Source organism: Malania oleifera, chromosome 13 (genome assembly GCF_029873635.1).
Source record: "Malania oleifera isolate guangnan ecotype guangnan chromosome 13, ASM2987363v1, whole genome shotgun sequence".
Taxonomy (NCBI): domain Eukaryota; kingdom Viridiplantae; phylum Streptophyta; class Magnoliopsida; order Santalales; family Ximeniaceae; genus Malania; species Malania oleifera.
Genome location: NC_080429.1, coordinates 41332464 through 41354376, shown reverse-complemented (window position 1 = coordinate 41354376; position 21913 = coordinate 41332464). Strand labels below are relative to the sequence as shown.

Below are 21913 nucleotides of genomic sequence, written 5' to 3'. Positions count from 1 at the left end.
GCTATGACGGCGGCTTGATAGATTTTGGAAGCACAGGTGGAAGACTAATGGAACATGCCCAACGCCAAACGCCATTCCCACTCAACTAGGATACTTTGAACTCGCATTGCAATTAAAGATTTCTTATGATCTCTTGGCCATTTTGACTTCAAATAGTTTGAATTTTTCTTTCTTTACCTTTTGTGAATTACAACTAGCTAGCTACTAAATTTTACGCGTACATATTTTAAGCATGTACTTCTCACATGCAACACATTCATTCACATACATTGTTCTTGATTTTGAAAACTTCATTAATTAATTTTCAAGCATCGTACCAAACAACAGTTTGTAGTTTGTGAACTTTATCAGAGATGTCATCATCGAGCACACAGGATTCATCCCCCAAATAAAATGTTTTAACCCATTCGCCCATCTAGTGGAACTATACGAGATCGCTTTGTGCCTAGACCATAATGGGGTGATGAAGAACTGTACCTACAAAGTCAAACAATGTGCTTGGAGCCAAGAATTGCATTCTCAGAGAACTCCAACATTACTTAAAAATGGTCTTTTGTTTCTGTGTTCATTGTTTACTATCTCTTAATTAATTTGCATCCTCTCATCTATCTATCCATTCTATTTATGTAGGATGAATTAACATAATGCAGAAATATATTTAAAAATAAATAAATAAATAAATAGTCGCAATTTGAATGTGGCAATTAGTCTAATGCCTCAGCAGTTTGATTATTCCTGTTTATTAACACTCTACTGCCTTGGAGTAGAATCAACAGAAGCTCAAGTCATGAGAAAGCAGAATTAACCTTCAAAATAAAAAGTTATTCTTCATTTCGAAAAAGCAAAAAATTTTGAAACAGCTTTTAGAATCAACAACTTTTAACCAATTGTTTTTTTGTTCAGTGTGTGGATCTGGTAACAGCTCCTTTAGATAACACCATGCTGTAACATATAAGGAAATTCTTGAGGATGTGCATATGATTTTTTTTGGTGCTCAGAAACTCAATACTGAGGAACATATATTTTTGCAGAGAATTGGAACATGGACCAACCATGTATTCAATGGCAGCTCATTTTTTCACACACTTAATCTTAGCATTTAAAGGGCGATAAATTAAAGCAAAAATCACAAACAAAAGGCCATCCGATAGGTAAAGCTCTGTGGACTAGATTATTTTTTTCCGTCATCAAAACAAAACTAACTTTAATTACTCATTCTCTAGACATTTCAATCAAATCAAAATGGGAACTTGCACTATAACACAATCATCATTACGAACAATCCTGCAAATTAAATAATTTCTGCATTACTCACCGAGTTGACTTTAAATTAAAAGTGGGGGAGAAAGAATGCCAAGCCAAGTTGGATACATGTAATAATTCTCAATTTCTCATAGCAAATAATTCCATCTAACAGAAACAAATTAATAAATGCCACATCAAAAACAAAACTAGCTGCTGTCTTGAAGGGGAATCGGAGCAAGTAACTCATCAAATGATTGATAATATAAATCATATCCAAGCTTAAGCAAAGTTCAGATATAAAAGAAGGTAGCAAAATATTTAATTTGCACGCATCAAGACTTCAAAAGATTTGAATCTGCAACACAATCCAAACTCACCCAAAACTCAATTGTAGCTTGAGTGCAGCATACCCTGCTGATTATTCCAGTTTAATAGCAGTCTACTGCCCTGCAGTAGAATCAACAGAAGAAAGCAAAATTAACCTTCAAAATCAGATGATATTCTTCATTTTGAAAAAGAAAAAAAAAAAAAAAACATTGAAACTGCTTTTAAAATCAACAACTTTTAACGAATTGTTTTTCGTTCGGTGTGTGGATCTGATAAAAGCTTCTTTAGATAACAACATGCCGTAAAATGTTAGGAAATTCTAGAGGATGTGCATATGATTTTTTCTGGTGCCCAGAAACTCAATACAGAGGACCAGATATTTTTGAAGAAAATTGGAACATTGAGGTGTTCTAGAAACAGCTATTTTGGGAAAAGTTGAAGGGCACAACTATATTACTTGTTTCTCAGTTTCTTGGGCTTTTATTGCCTTTTGGTTGCTTTAGGCTTAGTTCTTTCCTTTTTTTTCTTCTGCTGCAAGCTTTCTAGCTGAAAATGCTTTGATTAGATGGGTACAAACAGCAAAATCACTTGATTTCTGACATCAAGAGGTGAATTTTAAACAAGCTCTCAGTTGAATTTTGGATGCCAGCATCCAAAACTTTAGCCACTTCAAGTCCACTTAAGAGATAAATAATTTAGCAACAAAGATCACCAAATCACAACAGGAATAGTCAGAAAATGTCAACTTTGAAAATCATAGAATATTTTGGGCTAGCACAAATTCTAGCTTTAAACTCTCAAAAAACAGACTCAACAATTGCAAAGTAGTCAAAATTGTGACAATGACCATAACCATGCTTTGGCAATACATCAAACAAATACAAGCCATGTTTCATAATAATGCATAATATGGACATTTATCTGTGCTATTTGTAACAATGTAAACACAAAAGAGCAGAGTGAAGAGAAGAGAGGAAACAAAGAAATCAAACAAAAGAAAATACCAAATTCAATTGAAATTGAATAAAATTCCATGTCCTTGGAAGTTTGTTTCCCAAGTTGCTTGTCTTTCCTTTCCTCTCATTCGTTTTAAAGCAGGTATGAGATAAAATTCAATTCTAGGAGGACATTTGGGTTGGTGACTCTTTGTTGGAGCTGTTGGTGGCATGTTTGCTAACTATTTCAACTGTTCGCAATGCACATTTTTCAGCATTTTATTCTTGAGGGGGGCTCTTTTCTTGGGATTTTCATCTCTCAACATAAGGCTCTCTAAGTCTCCTCTTGTTTCCTAAGTTGATTAATGTAGTAAGGTAGGTGATGGGAAATCTTTCTCTTGTTACATGAATCCAATTTGCATTTCATCAAGGAAAATGAAACAAGGGATCTAAAGAAAACTAGAGGGCTAAACCATACTAGTAGCAAGTAGTTCCTTTGTATGTAAAAAGTCTCCATTCTTGCAATTTGGTCGCTGCGATTACGGGTTCTAGAAGTCTCAATGAAAGAGAGGTTGGTGAGTTAACTCTTCTATTGGGTGTGGTGGATTCTTTCATGCCAAATTTGCAAGGGGGAACAAGTCTTGGATTGGGAACTCTTGAGGGCCTTTCTCTTCAAAGACTTTCTTTTTTTTCTAATCTCATAAAATCCACTTATCCTAGCCCTTCCCTCTTACACAAACAAGTTTGGAAAGCAAAGATTTCTAGGCCTGCATTTGCACTTTAATTCTTAATCATATCAACAAAAAATGATAAGCAACACAAAAGGAGGCCTTACAAAGGCCTACAACTAGTACAAGGGGCACGTGCATTAGACTTTGTACATAGTAAATGTGATACCTAATTATAAAGAGTAAAAAAATATTAAAATTATATCAAATAATAAATTTAGTTTAAAATTTTTAAATAAAAAACATTGTATATAATAATGCATATTATATCTAATAATTTTGTCATTAAGAAGCATTTTTTAGTAGCGATTACATAAATACACACACACACACACACACACACACACACACACACACATACATACATACATATATTGCAATAACGAATTAACATTATATTGTAAAAAAAAAGTTGCATTTAATTGTTTTAGTTCTTAATACGCCATTGACAGTCTTAGCCCGCATCCAATATCTTCTAGAGGAGCTACGCCTAACTTATCAAGAATATACTCATTTCTTAATTTATCTTTTAACATTATACCACTCATCCATATTAGCATTCTCATCTTGACAACTTTTACCTTTTGGATATGTTTTTTCTTAGTTCTCCAACACTATAACCCATATAACATAGTTGATTTTACAGTCGTCCTATAAAATTTCCCCTTTAGATTTAAGGGTATTCTACGATTACAAAGCACACTCGAAGCATTTCTCCTTTTTACCCAACCTTCTTTAACTCTATGCATTACATCTTCAATTTCTCCTTCAGCTTGCATAATAGATCCAAGTTATCGAAATCGTCTAGTGCTTTGCATTTTCTTATCATCAAGTTTAAGTTTGTCTCCAATATTCTTCCTATTATGACTAAATTACACTTCATATATTTTATCTTATTTCTACTTATCCTAAAACCTCTAAATTTTAAAACTTCTCTCCATAATTCTAACTGAGATTCTACTCCACCCCTAATTTCATCAATCAAAAAATTATCATCTAAAAACAGCATACACCACAGAACCTCATTTTTGATACTCCTAGTTAGTTCATCCATCAATAAAGCAAAAAGACAAAGTCTCAAAGCAGATCCTTAATGTACACCTATTCTAATTGGACATTCTCTAGTCTCTCAACCTATATTCCCAATATTAGTCATTACTCCATCGTACATATCTTTAATGACATCCGTATACCTACTAGATACGCCCTTTTTTCTCTAAAACCCACCACAAAACTTAACTATGTACCCTATAATACGCTTTCTCAAAGTCAATAAATACCATATGCAAGTCCTTCTTCTTTCCCCTAAACTTTTCCATTGATCTTCTTAAAAATATAAAACTTTTGTAGTAGATCCCTCAAGCATAAAATCAAATTGATCCAAATGTAAATTAGAATGAGAACTTGCATTATAACAAAACAATTGCAAACTTAACTTTATTAACTCTAATCTTGCAAATGAATCTGAATTTTTAAACTTTTTTTTTTGGGTCAATTCTTTGTTTAGGTCTTCTACTTGATTTTCATTAAATATCTTGTTAAAGTAATTTCGTCATCTTCCTTTCACGTTCTCTTACTTAATCGAGACGCTATCATCCATATTTTTTTATAGATTTACGTTATCTATGTCCTTGCTCTTTCTTCTCTAACTCTAACAAGTTTAAATACATATCTTTCCCTTTCTTTTGTATCTAAACTATCATATAGATTATTATGTACTCCATGTTTAGCTTCACTAAATGCTTTTTTTGGCAACTTTTCTTGCCTCTTTATACTTTTCTAAGTTTTCTATGTTTCCATATTTTTGCCATGTCTTCTCCATTTCCTTAATTGTAGGATTACAATACCCAACTTGGGCATCCAGTCATAATATGGAATTGATAATAACAACAAAACATAACCTACCCTGTCATATATTTGGGCAAAAAAAAGGCAGAAATTAATAAAATAAAGTTTCTTTTTTTCCCATTCATTCAGGCCAAAAAAACATACCTACATATCAATCTCGTCTGCAAACTTCTCTGGGTGATAAAGATCCTGGAAATAAGGATCTGAGACCATATTACGCACATTTTGTCCCCCGAGTGAGACTAGACTCTCAGTGTAAAAAACAGACTCTATACTTTGAATTTTCCCTGGATAGAAGCTTTCTGATGATTGAAATTCTAGATTAACAAGTTTCCGCGTAATAGGGTAATACCAAGCTAGAGCACCATTTCCACCATTGACGATGAGAAGCTCACCATTGTTTGATAGTCCTAATGGCAATGAATGTTCAGGTAAAGCTACACTATGAAGCTTAACCCATGATTCAGCAACACCAAGTTCACTCATGACCCATACATCAAACAAATTATAAGAATCAGATTCCGAAATGTGAAAAACAAGCAAGGCAAAGGATTCCTTGAACGACGTAACCATGTGGAACACATCTTCTCGTTCATAAATGGAGAGTACATCATGCGGCAGTGGAATCAAACGGAAAGTTTCGTTGGCCATGTCAAACCAAACAATCACAGGGCCGTTTGAGATTCCAGCCCAAAATATTGCTCCATCTACGTTTCCGTCATAGTATTTGGGAATGTACTTTTCAAAACATACAGGAGGAGCCTGGATTTCCCTCCAAGTATCACTTCTCAAGCTGTATACCTCAGCTTTACATGGCTCAGAGTAACAGTTGACAAATTTCACAATCTTGTAGTCATTGGTTTTTGAATCGAACCCAAATCCTGGTCCGTAGCAGCGTGAATCATGAGTCAGGGATTGCGGTAGGGGAAGAACCTTGTATTCCCTAGTTGCAGGGTTCCACAGAAAGTACCTGCGGCCCATAGGATTAGCTTGCCCACCACAGTTCTTTATGCTGGTGCGTGCGCAAATTATGCCATTCCAATGGCCCACTATACGGGTACTGATTCCACCACCCTTGAGACAAAACTCAACCGGCACCACCAGATGGGGCGGGTTTATGGAGATGCAGTAGCAAGTGCCGCGCCTATAGTAACATCTACAGATCCACAAAACATTTCTCTTGTTGTCGTTCTGGGTTGAACTGAAGCGTAAATGGTCAGCAATGAAGCTAGGGTTTTTTAGCATGGCACACCAGGATTTGCGGACGCACTGAAGTCGCAGCAGAGATCTCACAGGCAGCCTCTGGAGGATGTTTTCGATCAGGTCCTCTGGTATATCTACACTCGCCATTGAAACACTGCACACAGAGAGAGAGAGAGAGAGAGAGAGAGAGGGCTTCACATAATAGAATATGAGGAGATCTAAAAGAGCTTTGGGAAAGCAATGCACATCTAGGTGATTTATTATATGGATGTCTAAGAAACACAAACAGACAATTTCTATTTTATATGATCAATAAAAATATGAAATCCCGCACACCTCGTGCATTTTAATTTATAGCTCAATCTTCAATTTAACTATGAAAGTGCCACCCGAAAGGGCCTAACACAACTATGAAATCAAGGTTCATTCAATGCATAAAAAAAAATCTGTGAAACACTAAAAGTCAATAACCTATAAATATACTAAATGAAAGTACAACTCAAACGACCCAAGCACAATAACAAAATATAGAAGAGAGCTTCCAAGTGTATATATGAATTTACAATACATTGACACTCAATATCTTGCAAATGTATATGCATAAAATGAAGAGCAATTTAGAATATTTTTCTTTTGTCCTTTTTAACCTACCTTAATCATAATTTTATAAGAAACATTTTTGTTTACATATTTTTTTTCCAACATTTTACATATTTTCATCCAATAAAAATTAAAATATAATTTTATTTAATTTGGACTAGCCTTCAATCTCAAATTACAATACTCAATTCCAAACAATGCAAGTCATACGTATTGTTCAAATGCTCAATAGTCATGGACACAAATAAACCATGTTCATCTTATCATGCTATGTATTTTTGTGCTATTTTGTTTTTGATTTGTAGGCTTAGTGATTAAGGGACAAATATTGAATAATTAGGTGTTTAAATATGTTTATTGGTTATTGCAACTTGGATTAAATGCCCAAGTTATGCACATTATTTTAAATGGAGCTCAATTTATAACATTATGATATTTATTATAATTTTGCCCGTAAATTTACGAACACTTGTGTTTAATAATTGTAAGGCACTTTCGGGAAATAAAGGTGAAGCAAAAATGCAAAAGGTGAAAGCCCATGCAATTTAAAGCCATGCAATCAAAGCCCATGCAAGAAATTACAATAGGCAGCCATGCATGTGAATGAGATGCATGGCCCATGCAAAATAAAGGGGTCATGCGGCTTGGCTTCGTGGAGGATAAAGGAATTAAATAGTCAAGGCTTTGTGGAGGAAGCTAAAGGGGGACGTGAGCAGCACATTAAGCCCACGCAAAATTCATGGGCCATGCATTGGAGAAGGCCCATGTGCAGAGAATAGGGCAGCCGTGCTGTGAGGTTTTGTGGGGGGCTGCAGATATAAAAAGAAAGGAAGAGTACAACAAGAGGGAGGAGGCTGTGAGGTGTGAACCAAGGAGGACAGCAGCTGGGAGAAAAAGCTGCTCCTCTGCAAAAATACAGCAGCAGTGTGGGGTTCAGCCAAGGGGCTGCGATTCTTCTCCTTCCTCTTTTCTCCTTCCTCTCTCCTCTCTCCTTTAGTTCTTTATTTCTAATGCTCATTTTAATTCATTGTTTTTGAATATTTTACTGTAGGACTGAGTTGCTCCTTTATTTTTATTGTCATGCACTTTATTATTTTGAATGATTTACGGTTGGATTAGCTCGTTCCTCTAGGTTTAGTATACATTTTAGTTTATTGTTTTGAATGGTTTATTATTGGATTAATTAGTTTCATTGTCATTTAGTTTATTGTCTTGAATGATTTATCATTAGATTAATTTGTTTCTTTATTTTTAATTGCCCATTTATTTTAGAATCTTGAATGAGTCATTGTTTTTATGGACTATTTAACAACTCAAGGAGATTAGAACCTAGTTTAATTTCAAGGTGCACACAAGGTATTTGAAAAAATGCCCCTTAGAGCATAAGCATTATGCTTTGCCATTTATTGTTGGAAATAGAAGGATTAGATAATGTTGATGATTGTGGTTTAACTCCTTGAGCAAAGATAACCATAATTCATTCAACACGCGCTCTCAAATTCCTCTAATTTAAGGGCAACAATAATGTTAGTGCCAAGGGCATCGGAGCATAAATCCTAAACTTGTCATGTAGCTGTGTTTTGCTTCTCACTTGGGTTTATAAACACACTACATTTAAAATTCATTTAGTTCATTGAGTACACATTTTATCAATCTCATACAAAAAAAGAACGAACCATCTTTGGGTTATGCCCAAAAACCCCATTTCACTGTAATTAACATTTTAATTAATCGTAGTATTTAATTCTCCTTTATTTTTTATTATAGTTAAATTTGGAATTTAAACATACCATTCCCTGTGGAAATGACTTAAGGACTTCCCTAATACTACTTGATGACACTATTATACTTGAGAGTTATTCTCTAAGGTTTTTAGAGTGAGTCACTTAGAATATGCATTTTTGTGTTTTTGTGTTTTTCATTTGAAAGTTTTAGAATATACAAAAGTTTTCAAAAAATACTATTGCATGGTTTTAGATTTAGTCTAGCTTGGATTAACACCCAAAATGGTATGCTTTAAAATTTTTTAATGCATTGTATTATGTACTTAGTTTCTATTAGTTGTAGGGTGTTACTTGGAAAATTGTCTATATAAAATAAGTTTGCAGGAAAAAAAAAATGCAAACATGTACTTCTCCTGTGTAACACAAACTCTTTGTACACACACCAATCCTAAGCCCAGATAAAGGAGTAGGGTTGTGTTAGGTAGCTAACAGCCAGCACAAAACTTTTTCAGATCTTATTATCATGAATTCTTATCAAATTTACCTAGATCAAGGGAGTACCATGTCAGTATAAAGGGAGAGAGTAAATAAATTAGCTTAAGAAACTAGGATAAGATTAGCAACTGGGAATATAGGGACTCTTATAATAAAAAGTATGGAATTAGTGGAAATAATGTTTAGAAGAAAAATTAACTTAATTTGTCTTAAAGAGACAAAATTGGGTAGGAAAGAAAGCTAGAGAAATTAAAAAATTAGGATTTAAACTTTGGTACACTAGTAAAGGGAAACATAAAAACGGGGTGGGTATTGTTGTAGATAAAGACAAAAAATAATGTAGTAAATGTTGGAAGAATAGGGAATAGGACCATTACAGGATAGCTTAAGGCCGGGATATAGTGAATGTCATTAGTGTGTAAGCTTACCAAATAGGCTTAGCAGAAAATCAGAAAAGACAAATTTGGGAAGAAATGGATAGTATTTTAGAAGAGATACCAATGTCTGAAAAGACATTCATAGGAGCTGATTTAAATGGTCACATTGGTAACGATAATATAGGATATGAGAGAATACATGGAGACCATGGATATGGAGATAAAAATGAGGCTGGTGATACAATCTTAGATTTTTCCATGTCTTAAGATTTGGTTATATTGAATACTTGTTTTATAAAAAGAGAACAACACTTGATAACTATCAAGAGTGTAAAGTTATTTTAGGTGAAAGTTTGGCTACACAACAAACAGTCTCAATACTAGATATACATGTTAAAAAATCGAAGAGAAGGAGTAGTATAAATTAACACAAGAGGACTAGATTGTGGAACTTGAAGGGAGATAATATAGTAAAATTCAACGACAAAATGAACAATGAGTGTAATTGGACAATAGGGGATACAGTTAATGCCAATACTATTTGGAATAAAATGGCAAATTCTATCATAAGGATAGAAAATGAGGTTTTAGGTGAGTCCATAGGAAGATACTCGGGTAGGAAAGAAAGATGGTTTTGAGATTAAGAAATCTAAAACACCGTTAAAACAAAAAATAAATTGGTATAAAATATGGCAAAATTTGTAGAAATATAAAAAATCTTGAAAAATATAAAGAAGGGAGAAAAAATGCAAAAAATACAATCAATGAAGCTAAAATAGAGCTTATGATATTTTATATACTAAACTAGATGCAAAAGAAGGAGAAAAAGACATTTATAAACTTGTTAGAGTTAGAGAAAGAAAATGCAAAGATTTAGGCGATGTAAAACGTATAAAGGATGAGAATGACAATGTCTTAATTACAGAAGAAGACATAAAAGAGAGGTGGTGTAGATACTTTGATAAATTGTTTAATGAAAACCAAAATGAAATATTGAACTTGGAAGTGACAAATGAGGAAAAGACTAAAAATAGGAGATTTATTCGCAAAATTAGAGCCCTTAAAATTAAGGTGGCATTAGAAAAATGAAGAGTGGGAAATCTACAGGAAAAGATGAAATACTAACTAAAGTTTGGAAATTTTTAGGGGATAAAAGAATTATTTGGTTAACTAATCTATTCAACACTGTTATAAAAACTAAAAAAAATGTCAGAAGAATGGAGGAAAAATATGTTAGTACCTTTGTACAAAAACAAAGGCGACATTTAAAGTTGTAATAACTATCATGGAATTAAAATTATGAGTCATAAGATGAAATTATGAGAAAGGGTAATTGAACATAGAATAGGATTAAAAATGAAGATTTCAAAAAATCAAATTGGTTTTATGCATGAGAGATCAACAACACAAGTTATTTATCTTTTAAGAAGTTTAATGGAATAGTTTAGAAAAATTAGGACTTGCATACGGTTTTTACTGACTTAGAAAAAGCTTACGATAGAATATGTAGGGAAGTTCCTTGGTGGGTATTAGAAAATAAGGGAGTTTGGAGTATATATATACGGATGTCATTAAGGATATGTATGATAGAGTAGTGGCTAGCGTTAGGACTGTAAAAGGAGATTCTAGACATTTTACAATCACAATAGGTGTACATTAAGGTTATACTTTGAATCCTAACTTTGTTACTTCAGTAATTGATGAACTAACTAGAAAAATGAGATCCCTTGGCGTATGTTGTTTGTAGATGATATCGTGTTAATTGATGATAGTAGAAGTGGAGTGGAATCCAAGCTAGAACTTTGGAGTCACATTAAGAATTTAAGGGATTTAGGATAAGTGGGAATAAGAGAAAATATATAAAATGTAATTTCAGTAATATAAGTAGTAACAAGATTAAATTGGATACTCAATAGCATTGATGGATTTAAATATCTTGGATCTATTACGTAAGCTGAAGGGGAAATTGAAAAAGATGTGGTACATAGATTTAAGACAGGTTGGTTAAAATGGAGGAGTGCGTCAAGTTAGAATACCCTTAAAATTCAAAAGAAAGTTTTATAAAACAACCATAAGACCAGTTATGCTTTATGGTTCGGAATGCTGGGCAACTAGGAAATAACTTGAATAAAAAATGAAAGTTGCTGAGATGCATATGTCAAGGTGGATGAGTGGTTTAACATTAAAAGATAAAATAAGAAATGAGCATATAGAGGAAAAGGGGTAGAGGTAGGCCTAAAATAACTTAAAATGAGGTAGTGAGGAGGGATTTAATAGCCTTCAATCTAATAGAGGAAAACGTTTTGGATCAGGTGAATTGGCAAGAAAGGATTCATGTAGCCAACCCCACCTAGTGGGACTTAAGGCTTGTTGTTGTTGCTACTGTTGTATCTTATTATGCTATGCAAATTTTCAACACAAATAATTGGTTAATCCTAGAGTTTGATCTTACATATCGTTGATAACTTATATTGGATTTCGGCATAACCCCTTGGTAATTCTCCAATAAACAAGAACAATTATCTTAGGAGGAGAGCGAATAATTATCTAAATTTAATCTTCCTATAAAGGGGGAACATTGGTGACCAGCTACAAATAATGGGAATCTGTGGGATCTTGACAACGTCTGCTACCTTCCATCAATAATGAGAAATCAAAAAATGGAAAAAAAAAAAAAAAAAAAAGCAAATAGAGGACAAGCAGCTGAACACTATTTAAATACTTTCTAAATGCCATAATCAACTCTTCCTCTTTCTACAATACAAAATCGCTGTAGCATATCATTTTTGTTATATATGAAAAATAAAGCATATAATATGAACACGAAACAAGGTCCACATGAAAATACCAAATATATGAAGAAATTGAAAGCACACAACTAATGACATCCCATGCAGCCATCTGCACTGGCAATAGAGGACAAGCAGCTGAACACTGGCAGCAGCAATAACCTACCAAAAGCATATTTTTTCAATCACATGAATGAATTAAATTTTAATCCCATCATTTTAATATGCAATTCAAAACTAAATTTCGTGTAGGTGTACAGGCACAGAGCACAAAGGGGTTGTGCTAGTTATGAGGGTCTGGATTTGGATCCATACAAGGAAGTATAATACTTATTAAACCTCTGTTCGTTCTCAAAAGGATTGAGGGGAGAGAGGAAGCAGTAGATAACACGGTAAAAGCCCGGAAGTGGGTAAAAGAGTACGAAAAAATATAACTTTTAATTCGTTGTCTAATAGATCAAAAGCTTGCGACATTAAAGTTGCACTGAATATATGAATTAGTTTTTCAAACCACTACAAACACATATCCATCTTTTTCATTTTTTTGGCTAAGTAGGAGGGGAAAACCAAACACATACCAATCTTAATTCATAAAAAATTGAGAAAAATAGAACTGAAGTCCATTTATTAAAAAATGAAGGGGAAAAAAGCTTTAGTTTTGATTCAACTTTCATTGATAAAATTTTTTAGGGTTGTGGTCCTTGAGAGTATCCCTCTTCTTGCATTTTCTTGGGTCCTAATACAGTAAAGACGGAGAAGAGCATCAATGTACCTAAACAATGGTGCAATTCTTGTGGCCAATCTCAGTGTGTGCACTAGTGCCTCAAAAGGACTTTGTACATACCCCCCAATTACATTACGTACTTTTCACTTTCCTTCTTTTTAATATTGTATAATTAAGTCAAAAGGAAAGAAATATAAGCTAAAAATTAGTTAGACATTAATGGAACAGAACTCATGAATTGACAGTGCCAAGGAAATAAAATTGATCGTCCACCGAATCTCACAACTAAAAGGAGGAACATATACACATCAAACAGAAACCAGTTAGTCTGTTACATCATTCATGAGTATGTTTGCAAACAAAATCAACCACCAACCTACTTTACCTTCCTACTTGCAGATAACACTGACTTTTCCATACTCCCAAACACAACATTAGTTTATTTCCATTCCTAGCATTATTGACTCCATCATTTGTTTAGATGCTTAAGCACCCCCACCCTGGGGATCATCATAATTATGGGTACCAATAAAGCAATAAAGGCGACCTGCCAAAGAACAATCTAATAAGAGCTAATAGAAATGACTCCAAATACGTTAAATCAGCTTAAGTAATTCATAATGATCCATCCTCCAAAAATATAAAGTTTTAAATCTCCAAATCCATAACAGAATGACGCACTAAACCATCCATAAATTAATTTTCAAACATTCAGGATTTCTAATACCTCAACCCAGAAGATCCTACTAATAGATTCTCTTTTCTAAAAGTTCAAAACAAAAATCACTTAGAACAAGACAAGCAGAAAATCCAATGGCTAAATTCCAGCCGAGAGATCACATCCCAAAGTCCTCACATAAAAAATATGGCTTGAAACGAAATGATATACAAACAACTATAGATCAAAGAATATCAAAGTCAATCAGCAAGGAGGTCTGATGTAAAACTCCTTGATTACCAAAAAAAAAGGAGTTTGTGATGCAGGGCCAGCATCAAAGTTCTGCAGCCATGGGAGAAGTTAGAAGAGATTGAGGAAGGAACGAGAAGAGAGGAGATATAAACACAAAACTCATGTTCAATTCCAATTCAAATACAACAATAACTGCCCACAACATGGCTTTCATACACTATTTATAACAAAGCCTCTTCACATGAAATCACATATATACCCCTAAAACAACATGAGTTACAAACAAACCCCTCCATTACACAAACATTACGGACCCACAAATGCACATAATCCTATACTAATTAATACTAACCACAATATAAACTACTAACTAAACCCAACAATCCTCGATCCAAATCATCTTAAGTATTCTCCAACATGGACCTATGGAACCCAGTGCTTGAATGAGACAAGAAACCACATCTATTGACAGCACCATAGACTTGAGTTGGGAATTAGCACCAATGAACATATCAAGGGTGAAAACTCAACGATAGGAATGTTTAAAAGACATTGGATGCCATCAAGTACATGCATTTCCTCTTTTGTAGTGTTTTCATGTTGAGTAAATGTGAATGATTATTTTTCTTAATTGATTGGTGCAATAGACTTAAAAACAAATCTCTTCCCATTATAATGGAAGATGTATGTGTACTCATGTCTTTAAGTTACACCCAAATCATCCAACCAAGGAATACATGACCAATCTTCTTAGGTATATCGAAAATGTATGCAATCTCATGTAATTGAGTTACACCCATCCTACCAAGGAGTACATGGCCAATATTCATAGGTAAGATATCACACCAAACATTAGTCAAATATTCAACTATTTGTATAGAAATAAACATTGTTCGCAAAAATGTAGAGTTATCAACCTAATATTGAAGGCCGTCAGTGAAGTTCCAAAAGAAGCTGCATTTGAGTCACTCCATTCATGGAAATCACATTCATTGGACATATTCCATCAATAATGACTTTACAAAACTTTTCTCCACATTTGAGAAAGGTGTTGAAAATCTTGAAATTGTGCCCAAAGTTAGGCAAATGGCATTCCTTTTACCTATAACTTGTCACCATGTTGTTGAATTTATACATATACATACTCGAACTTATTATCACCAACAACCCTCTAACACATTTTGCCGTCAATTTTTCTCAATCTAATCAAGCAAAACCACAAATTTGACACCTAATTTCTAAAGAACCTTCTGAATCTTCTTCAATTTACATGTTGTCTTGGCTGTAGTGCTCCACTGAAACAAATTAACTTCGAAAATTCCTAAAATGCAGCATTAAAATCTCATTTTTTATATGCTGGCAGTGCCAGCTTCTAGCATTTTGTAGCAAATTACCACGCTTGCTTGCAATATATTGTCTACAATCAAAATATCTAGTTGTATGTCAAAATATCGGGAGAAACCCTAAAATATCGCAGTTGGGAATATTTCACACGAGACAGGAAATAGCAGAAGACATGGGGAGATTTCCTCATGCATGTCGCTGGTGCTCGTCACCAGTGGAGAGAGTCTGGCAATGAAACTTCGGGTGAGTATATATCAAGGGGTAGGGAGCACAGTGGCGATGATATACAAAACGCTAGGGATTCTTGAAGGCTGACGACTGAGATGAGAGACTAATAGAGAAGGAGAGTGATGAAAATCAAATATGATAGAACTACGAGAATTTCAGAATGCAGAGTAACAGAGAGAGGAGCAGACAAAAAGAAGAAGAAGATGATGAAGAAGGACAAAGACGCAAGAAGGAAAGAGAGGAGGATAAAATTGCTACCGGCAAAGCAGTGGTTAAAGGCAGAGAAGAAAATAGAGGGAAGGGACTGCTGGACAGCAGAGAGAACAGAGAAAAAGAAGGAATGGAGAAGGCAGAACAGAGAAGGGGGAAGAAGGAAATAAGATGGAAGAAGAAGACAAGATGAAGGCGGAAGGAAAAGAAAAGAAGAGTGAAGGAAAAATGAAGGACTGAAATGGAAGAATAGAGATTGATATTGGGCTTCGATACCAAATGATTCAGGGGCAGCATCAAAGATCTGCAGCCATGGGAGAAGTTAGAAGAGATTGAGGGGAGAAAGGGGAAGAGTGGAAAACTCACGTTCAATTCCAATTCAAATTCAACAATAACTGCCTGACCTTCACGCACTCTTTATAAGAAAGCCTTTGCACATAAAATTACACAAATACCCCAAAACAGCATGAATTGAAAATAAACATTAGACAAATATTACAGATAACTCTCAAATACATAAAATCCTATACTAATTAACACTAAACAATAAACTATTAATTAAACCCAACAATCCTTGACTTAGTTCTTCTTAGGTACTCCCCAACAAACTCAACAAGGATCTTTCCAAGGCCTTGCTTCTTATCCTACATCTGTTTGCCAAATCATAATTTTGATACTTTGAATGCTACATACCTCGCCTTCAAAAACCCTCCTATTTCTTTCCTTCCAAACATGCCAAAACACATTTAAGGGAACACCCAAAGACCCTGTGTTGTTTTTCATTTGGGACAAGGAGCAACAAGGCTAGTATATTGTTAATATAGTTGGCTGACGATATGTTGAAATTATTTGATTAATTATATGCATAAATGATGATAAAATCCACTTCATGGACCAAAATTTTGGCAGGAAAACAACAACAACAATAAACCAAGCCTTGAGTCCCATCAGGTGGGGTTGGCTACATAAATTCTTTTAGCCAATTTATGCAATGATGGGCAATATGCTTCGACAAATTTAAGGCTACTAAATCCTTACTTATTATCTCACTTCAAGCTATTTTAGGTCTAACTTTGCCCCTTCTACCATCCCTCATAGTAATTAACTCACTCTTCCTCACTAAAGTATTATGTAGCCTATGTTGGAAGTGCTTAAACCATCTAAGTCGTCCCTGACTTATCTAATCTTTCACAAGAGTTGCACCTAACTTAACATGAATATGTTCATTCCTTAATTTATCCTTTAATGTTAAACCATTCATCCATCTTAGCATTCTCATCTTAGAAAATTTTACTTTTCGGATATGCAGTTTCTTAGTCACCCAACATTTTGATGCATTCATGGTCCTAGACCAAAAAAAAAGAAACCATATAAGAGATAATTTCATACTTGAATTTTGAATAATTTGGTAGAATTAATCTCCAAGGGAGCCCTTCCCATGGCATTTCTTTAAACTCTGATAAGTTATTACATTTTTCCTATATGTGCTCTGTTAATTAAATAATGTTCCTCAAGAACAAAGGGAAAACTATTTTTTGGTTTTGACTTGTTCTACCCTCCTGTTTGTGTTATGTGTCGACTAAATAATGCACCTTAAGGGTGCGGGAAAAATACCTTTAACTTGATTTTATTTTATTGCCATTTATCAGTATGTAACAAGCGATTCTTTGAGGGCAAGAAAATTAAGTGTTCGTAACTTTTGGATGCTAAATGCAGTTCTAAATTTGTAAAAGGATCAAGGTGTTCTATTAGAGTTTGTTCTCTATAATTTTTTTCTTTGCATTAATGATGATTAGGACTTGCTCAATCCCATGTTTCTAGCAAAACTTGCACCACGATTCTTAATTCCCATTTTGAATTTGATGCTTAAGAAATTAAAGACATGTCGGGTTTGGGGAATGGAATTGGGTAGAAAAAGAATAGAAATTTGAATGAAAAACATGATGAAATTAAATGAAAAATTCGTTTCAATTCCTATTTACAACTTTCCATTTCTATATACTAAATGTGGGATAAGATGAATAACAAGGAAAAATTTTAGTTTTGTTTTTCATGCCATAGAGATCTTTCTCCATGGCTGGCATCAATTGATTATTCCTATGCATCAATTAAAGAAATTTTTTCTTTTAAGTACATTATCTTTGGTGTCTTAAAAACTGATTTTCAATTTTATTTTTTTTTTTGACTGATTAATTGAGTTAAAAAGAGACAAAAGTCATATTTCTTCTTTATCACCTGAGATTAGGGGAAGAAGCAAAAGTCACTGCCCCATCGAGAGAGGAATAAAAAATGACTTGAGTGGAAGGGAAGAGCTTAGTTGAAGGGCTAATCCCATAATTTGACTAATCAAAGTAGCGGTTCCACTATTCTTTTGACGGCTAATCCAACTTATCCATTTCCTTGGTCTTTAATTCCAAAGATCTTCCTCTATGATTGATATCAATTAATTATTCATGCATATAAATTAAAAAATTGTTTCTTTTATTTGTGTCTTCAATGGTCACAAAGGTGATTTTAACTTTTTTTTTTTGTTTAACTGAGCTGTCTTGCAATAGAATTTGTATGTATGAGGACTTTTATAACTGCACACACATTTCAAATAAATTAAAACCTTCTCCATTATATACATACACATATTCATTTTTTAATTTTAAAATAGGTCTGGACAACACGACCAAAATAGTTTACCTTACTTTTTTTTGGTCAAAAAACTTTGCGTTATTGGCTTAACAACATCAAAGAGGAATTGAACCTCTTCCAATTCTGTGTAAACTCTAATCCATTTGATGTCCCCTACCCTTACCCTCCTCCATTTTTAGTAACAAAATGAACCAGCAGCGCCAACCTACTTCTTATTTCCAATCTTTTACTTTTTATCTTCCTTGAAACAAAGGTGATAGAGTTTTCTGGTTTCTATAAAACACTTTTGTGCCAAATTAACTGCTTCTTCCAATAGGTGATTTTGTCACCCTGGTGGAGGGCAGACAAAAGAAAACCAAAGAACCACCGTACCAATTTTAATTTTTATGTGAATTGGTTTAGTCATAACCAACGACAAAGAAAACCAAACAATAGAAACAAAATGACATGAGTTGACTTTATCTATATCTATAGAATGAGCACTGTGAACTATCTGTTTCAAAAAGATAGTTGTAAGAAATAAGACTAAAGATTGGAATACGGATGAGATCAGAGTAGGGGTATGCAATTGTTAGGTTTGGCCAATTTTGACAATTAACCAAATTAAAATTATTTCGATTAACACCATCCCATAACTGAACCAACTGAATTGGTCTATTTAACTTAATCGTACCCGACCGAACTCAATTGTCGGGTAATTCAGTTAACTAAATTTAGCCAAATAAAAATAAAAATTAATTATGAGTAATTCTCCCTTAAAAGAATTAAGTAATTCGCAAAAAAAATTCATCCTCCATCCTTTTATCTTCTTTCTATCCTTTATTTTATGCTTTTGTACTCGAAGAGAATTTTGCACCCACTAATGAAGACAACTCATCAGACAAATTCTCAACACCAAAAAACGTTTCTATGATACGCAAACAAGGGTTATTGGTAAGAGAAAGGAAGAACAGAAAAAGATGAGAACAGGGCACCGGACTTTAGGTACAACAAAAGTAAGAAAACACAAATATACAAAAATAAAAAAGGAACAAAACTCAAATTCAATGAACATTCAAACAAATATTAACAAATAACACAAAGAAACCCTTTTTAAAGAGGGAGACTGATGAATATAATAATTTGGAGTAAATCTCTCATACATTTAATCAAACACATTGTGCTCATCTTAGGGTATTGTAAAATTTCAATAAACATCAAAATACAAAGACTTTTGAGTTTTTGAACACAACCGAAAGATGAAAAACCTGAAGGACGGAAGGTCCGAAGGAGCAATGCGAGAGTGCGGGCTCCGAAGTTGGGAAGGTGGAAGCCGAAGTCCGAAGGGTAAGACTGGCTCTGCCGATCTGGAACAGGAGGTCCGAACTCGCCGTCGCCGACTCTGTGCAAACTGCTAAGTGGGAAGGGAAATTGGGATTTAGGAATGGCTGAATCCCGAATGGAAACCCTAGCGGGCAACCTAGCCTAAAAATTAAAATCATAAATAATATAATTTAATAATTTATATTTAATTATTAATTAATTAAAAATTCAGATAATTTGGTCAACCAAAATACAAATTACCCATAACCAAACTGAATACCCGAAATTATCCTCTTCTAAAATCAAATTGAACCGGACTATAAATTATTCAAACCAAACTTTTGATTTATTCGGCTAAGGCCGAATTATTCTCACCCCTAAATTAGAGGACGTTAGGCATCAAAAGACCCAATTCTACCAAGCGATCCCAGTTACTTTGAATGAAGGATAACACTTTTCTGTTAATTATAAAGGGTTCCAATTGAAGCATGTTCTTATCTTTTAACAATAAATTGTATTGCCTCCTAAATTTAGGGATTTTGAAGGATTGAAAGACATTTTTCTGTAAGTTTAGTTGGAATCATGTAATCAACCAACATAAATAAAGGAAAAATCATGTAATCAATATCTCAACTGATGCTCAACAGTCTGTAAGTTTAGAACACAACCTAGATGGATTGTGTTTGCCCTGGACAGAAGCTCCCCTATGATTGAAATTCTAGATGCACAAGTTTCTGGGTCATTGGGTAATACCAGGCTAGAGCAGCACAGCTACCATTGATGATGAGAAGCTCACCATTGTTTGATAGTCCTACTGGCAAAGACCATCTGGGTAAAGTTAGACTATGAAGCTTAAAACCATGATCCTGCAACACCAAGTTCATTCCTCTTGACCCATACATCAAACAGATGATACAACACACCAGATTCTGGCATATGAAACTAAGCAAAGCAAAGGATTCCTTCAAGAACGTAAACAAAAATTACACATGCACCCCTGACATAGACAAACAAACTGAAGGTGGTAAGACAAAAATGTGCTGCTGGTTTATCCCATAACCGAAGCTGGCGGGCCATGGCATGCTCAGAGTCAAGACTGCATTTTTATAAAAAAGACAGATGCTTATTTTTAAATGCATCTGATTAGGCAACAGATTAATGAAAATTAGACCACATTAACTGAATACATTCCCAGTATGCAGATTTATATTTAAGAGGGACTTGAAATCTCAGAGGTATCTTGGAATTAACCACTTAAAAATAGATCAATGATGTTATTCCCCCACCAAAGAGATTGATTTTGAATTTAACCATGTAGCAATTATGTTTCCATCCAAAGTAACTACCAAGTACATGTATAATTGTGTGTAATTAAGTAATATTCAAATTGAATTGTCCATAATTACAAAATTAGGAACATAAATTTCCAAATTGTAGTGTTTATTACGTAATACCACAATTACATACCAATATAATCACACACATATCTGAATTGAGCCAATTATGTAATTACGTACATGCATATGAACCAAACCAATTGCATACATTATATTTATAATTGCCTAATTACAAATATATTCGTACCGAATTGTCCATAATTAAAAAATTATACACATAGATTGTTGAATGTGTTAATCGTCGTAGCGTGGCAGTATATACGCATGCCCCACAGCGGATATACAATGTAGAGTTAGAGGGGGGTGAATGGCTCTTTTCGCGTATTAAAAATTTCTCTCTACAAAACAATAGTCTTGGCAAGATGGCAAGCAATTATATCACAATATACAAAATAAATCATGCACAAGATAATTAATAAAGTGTGTAGGGAGAGAAAAGCTTAACATCGGGTTTGGACATTCTTGGTATCAAACAAAAGCTATGGGAAAATGCCACAATTTTCATGTTGAACATAGTTTGAGATGAGATCAAATTGAGTGAGAAAATTGCTCATTTCTAACATTTGGTCGATTGGCCGGTTGACTGACCCCTTTGAAAAGTTTAGTTTTTGCCTTCTTTAACTTTAAAACTATTTAAAAATCTTTGTAAAAGTTAGACATTTTATGAAAAGAGTTTTTCATGTTATTTGGACATCCTATGGTCAATCGAAGGTCAGGTAGAGCTTCAATTTTAAATCATGTAAGATGCATGCACATTCAACCCTAATTATTATTACAGCCCAAAAAATAGATAAAGTTTTCGTGTCTTCTACTCCTCAATGCTCCATGGAATACGCCGATTGGTGTTCTTCTCAGTACTCTTTACGGCTTCCATTTTGCATTCATCA

The 21913-nt window shown here is 34.0% G+C and overlaps 1 protein-coding gene across 2 annotated transcripts; it reads right to left on the bottom strand.

Moving 5' to 3' along the window:
• Positions 1–1272: 1272 nt before the first annotated feature.
• LOC131146827 (F-box/kelch-repeat protein At3g06240-like) lies at positions 1273–20678 on the bottom strand. Of its 2 annotated transcripts, XM_058096627.1 has the most exons (5): positions 20502–20678; positions 20426–20450; positions 19575–19717; positions 5228–6440; positions 1273–1692 (listed from the first exon to the last, which is right to left on the bottom strand). In XM_058096627.1, the coding sequence occupies exons 2-4, from the start codon at positions 20426–20428 to the stop codon at positions 5228–5230; spliced, it is 1359 nt and encodes a 452-aa protein (XP_057952610.1). In that variant the 5' UTR covers positions 20429–20450; positions 20502–20678; the 3' UTR covers positions 1273–1692. The 2 variants fall into 2 exon arrangements, with proteins under 2 accessions (XP_057952610.1, XP_057952611.1); XM_058096628.1 differs by having other exon boundaries at positions 20383–20678.
• Positions 20679–21913: the final 1235 nt, after the last annotated feature.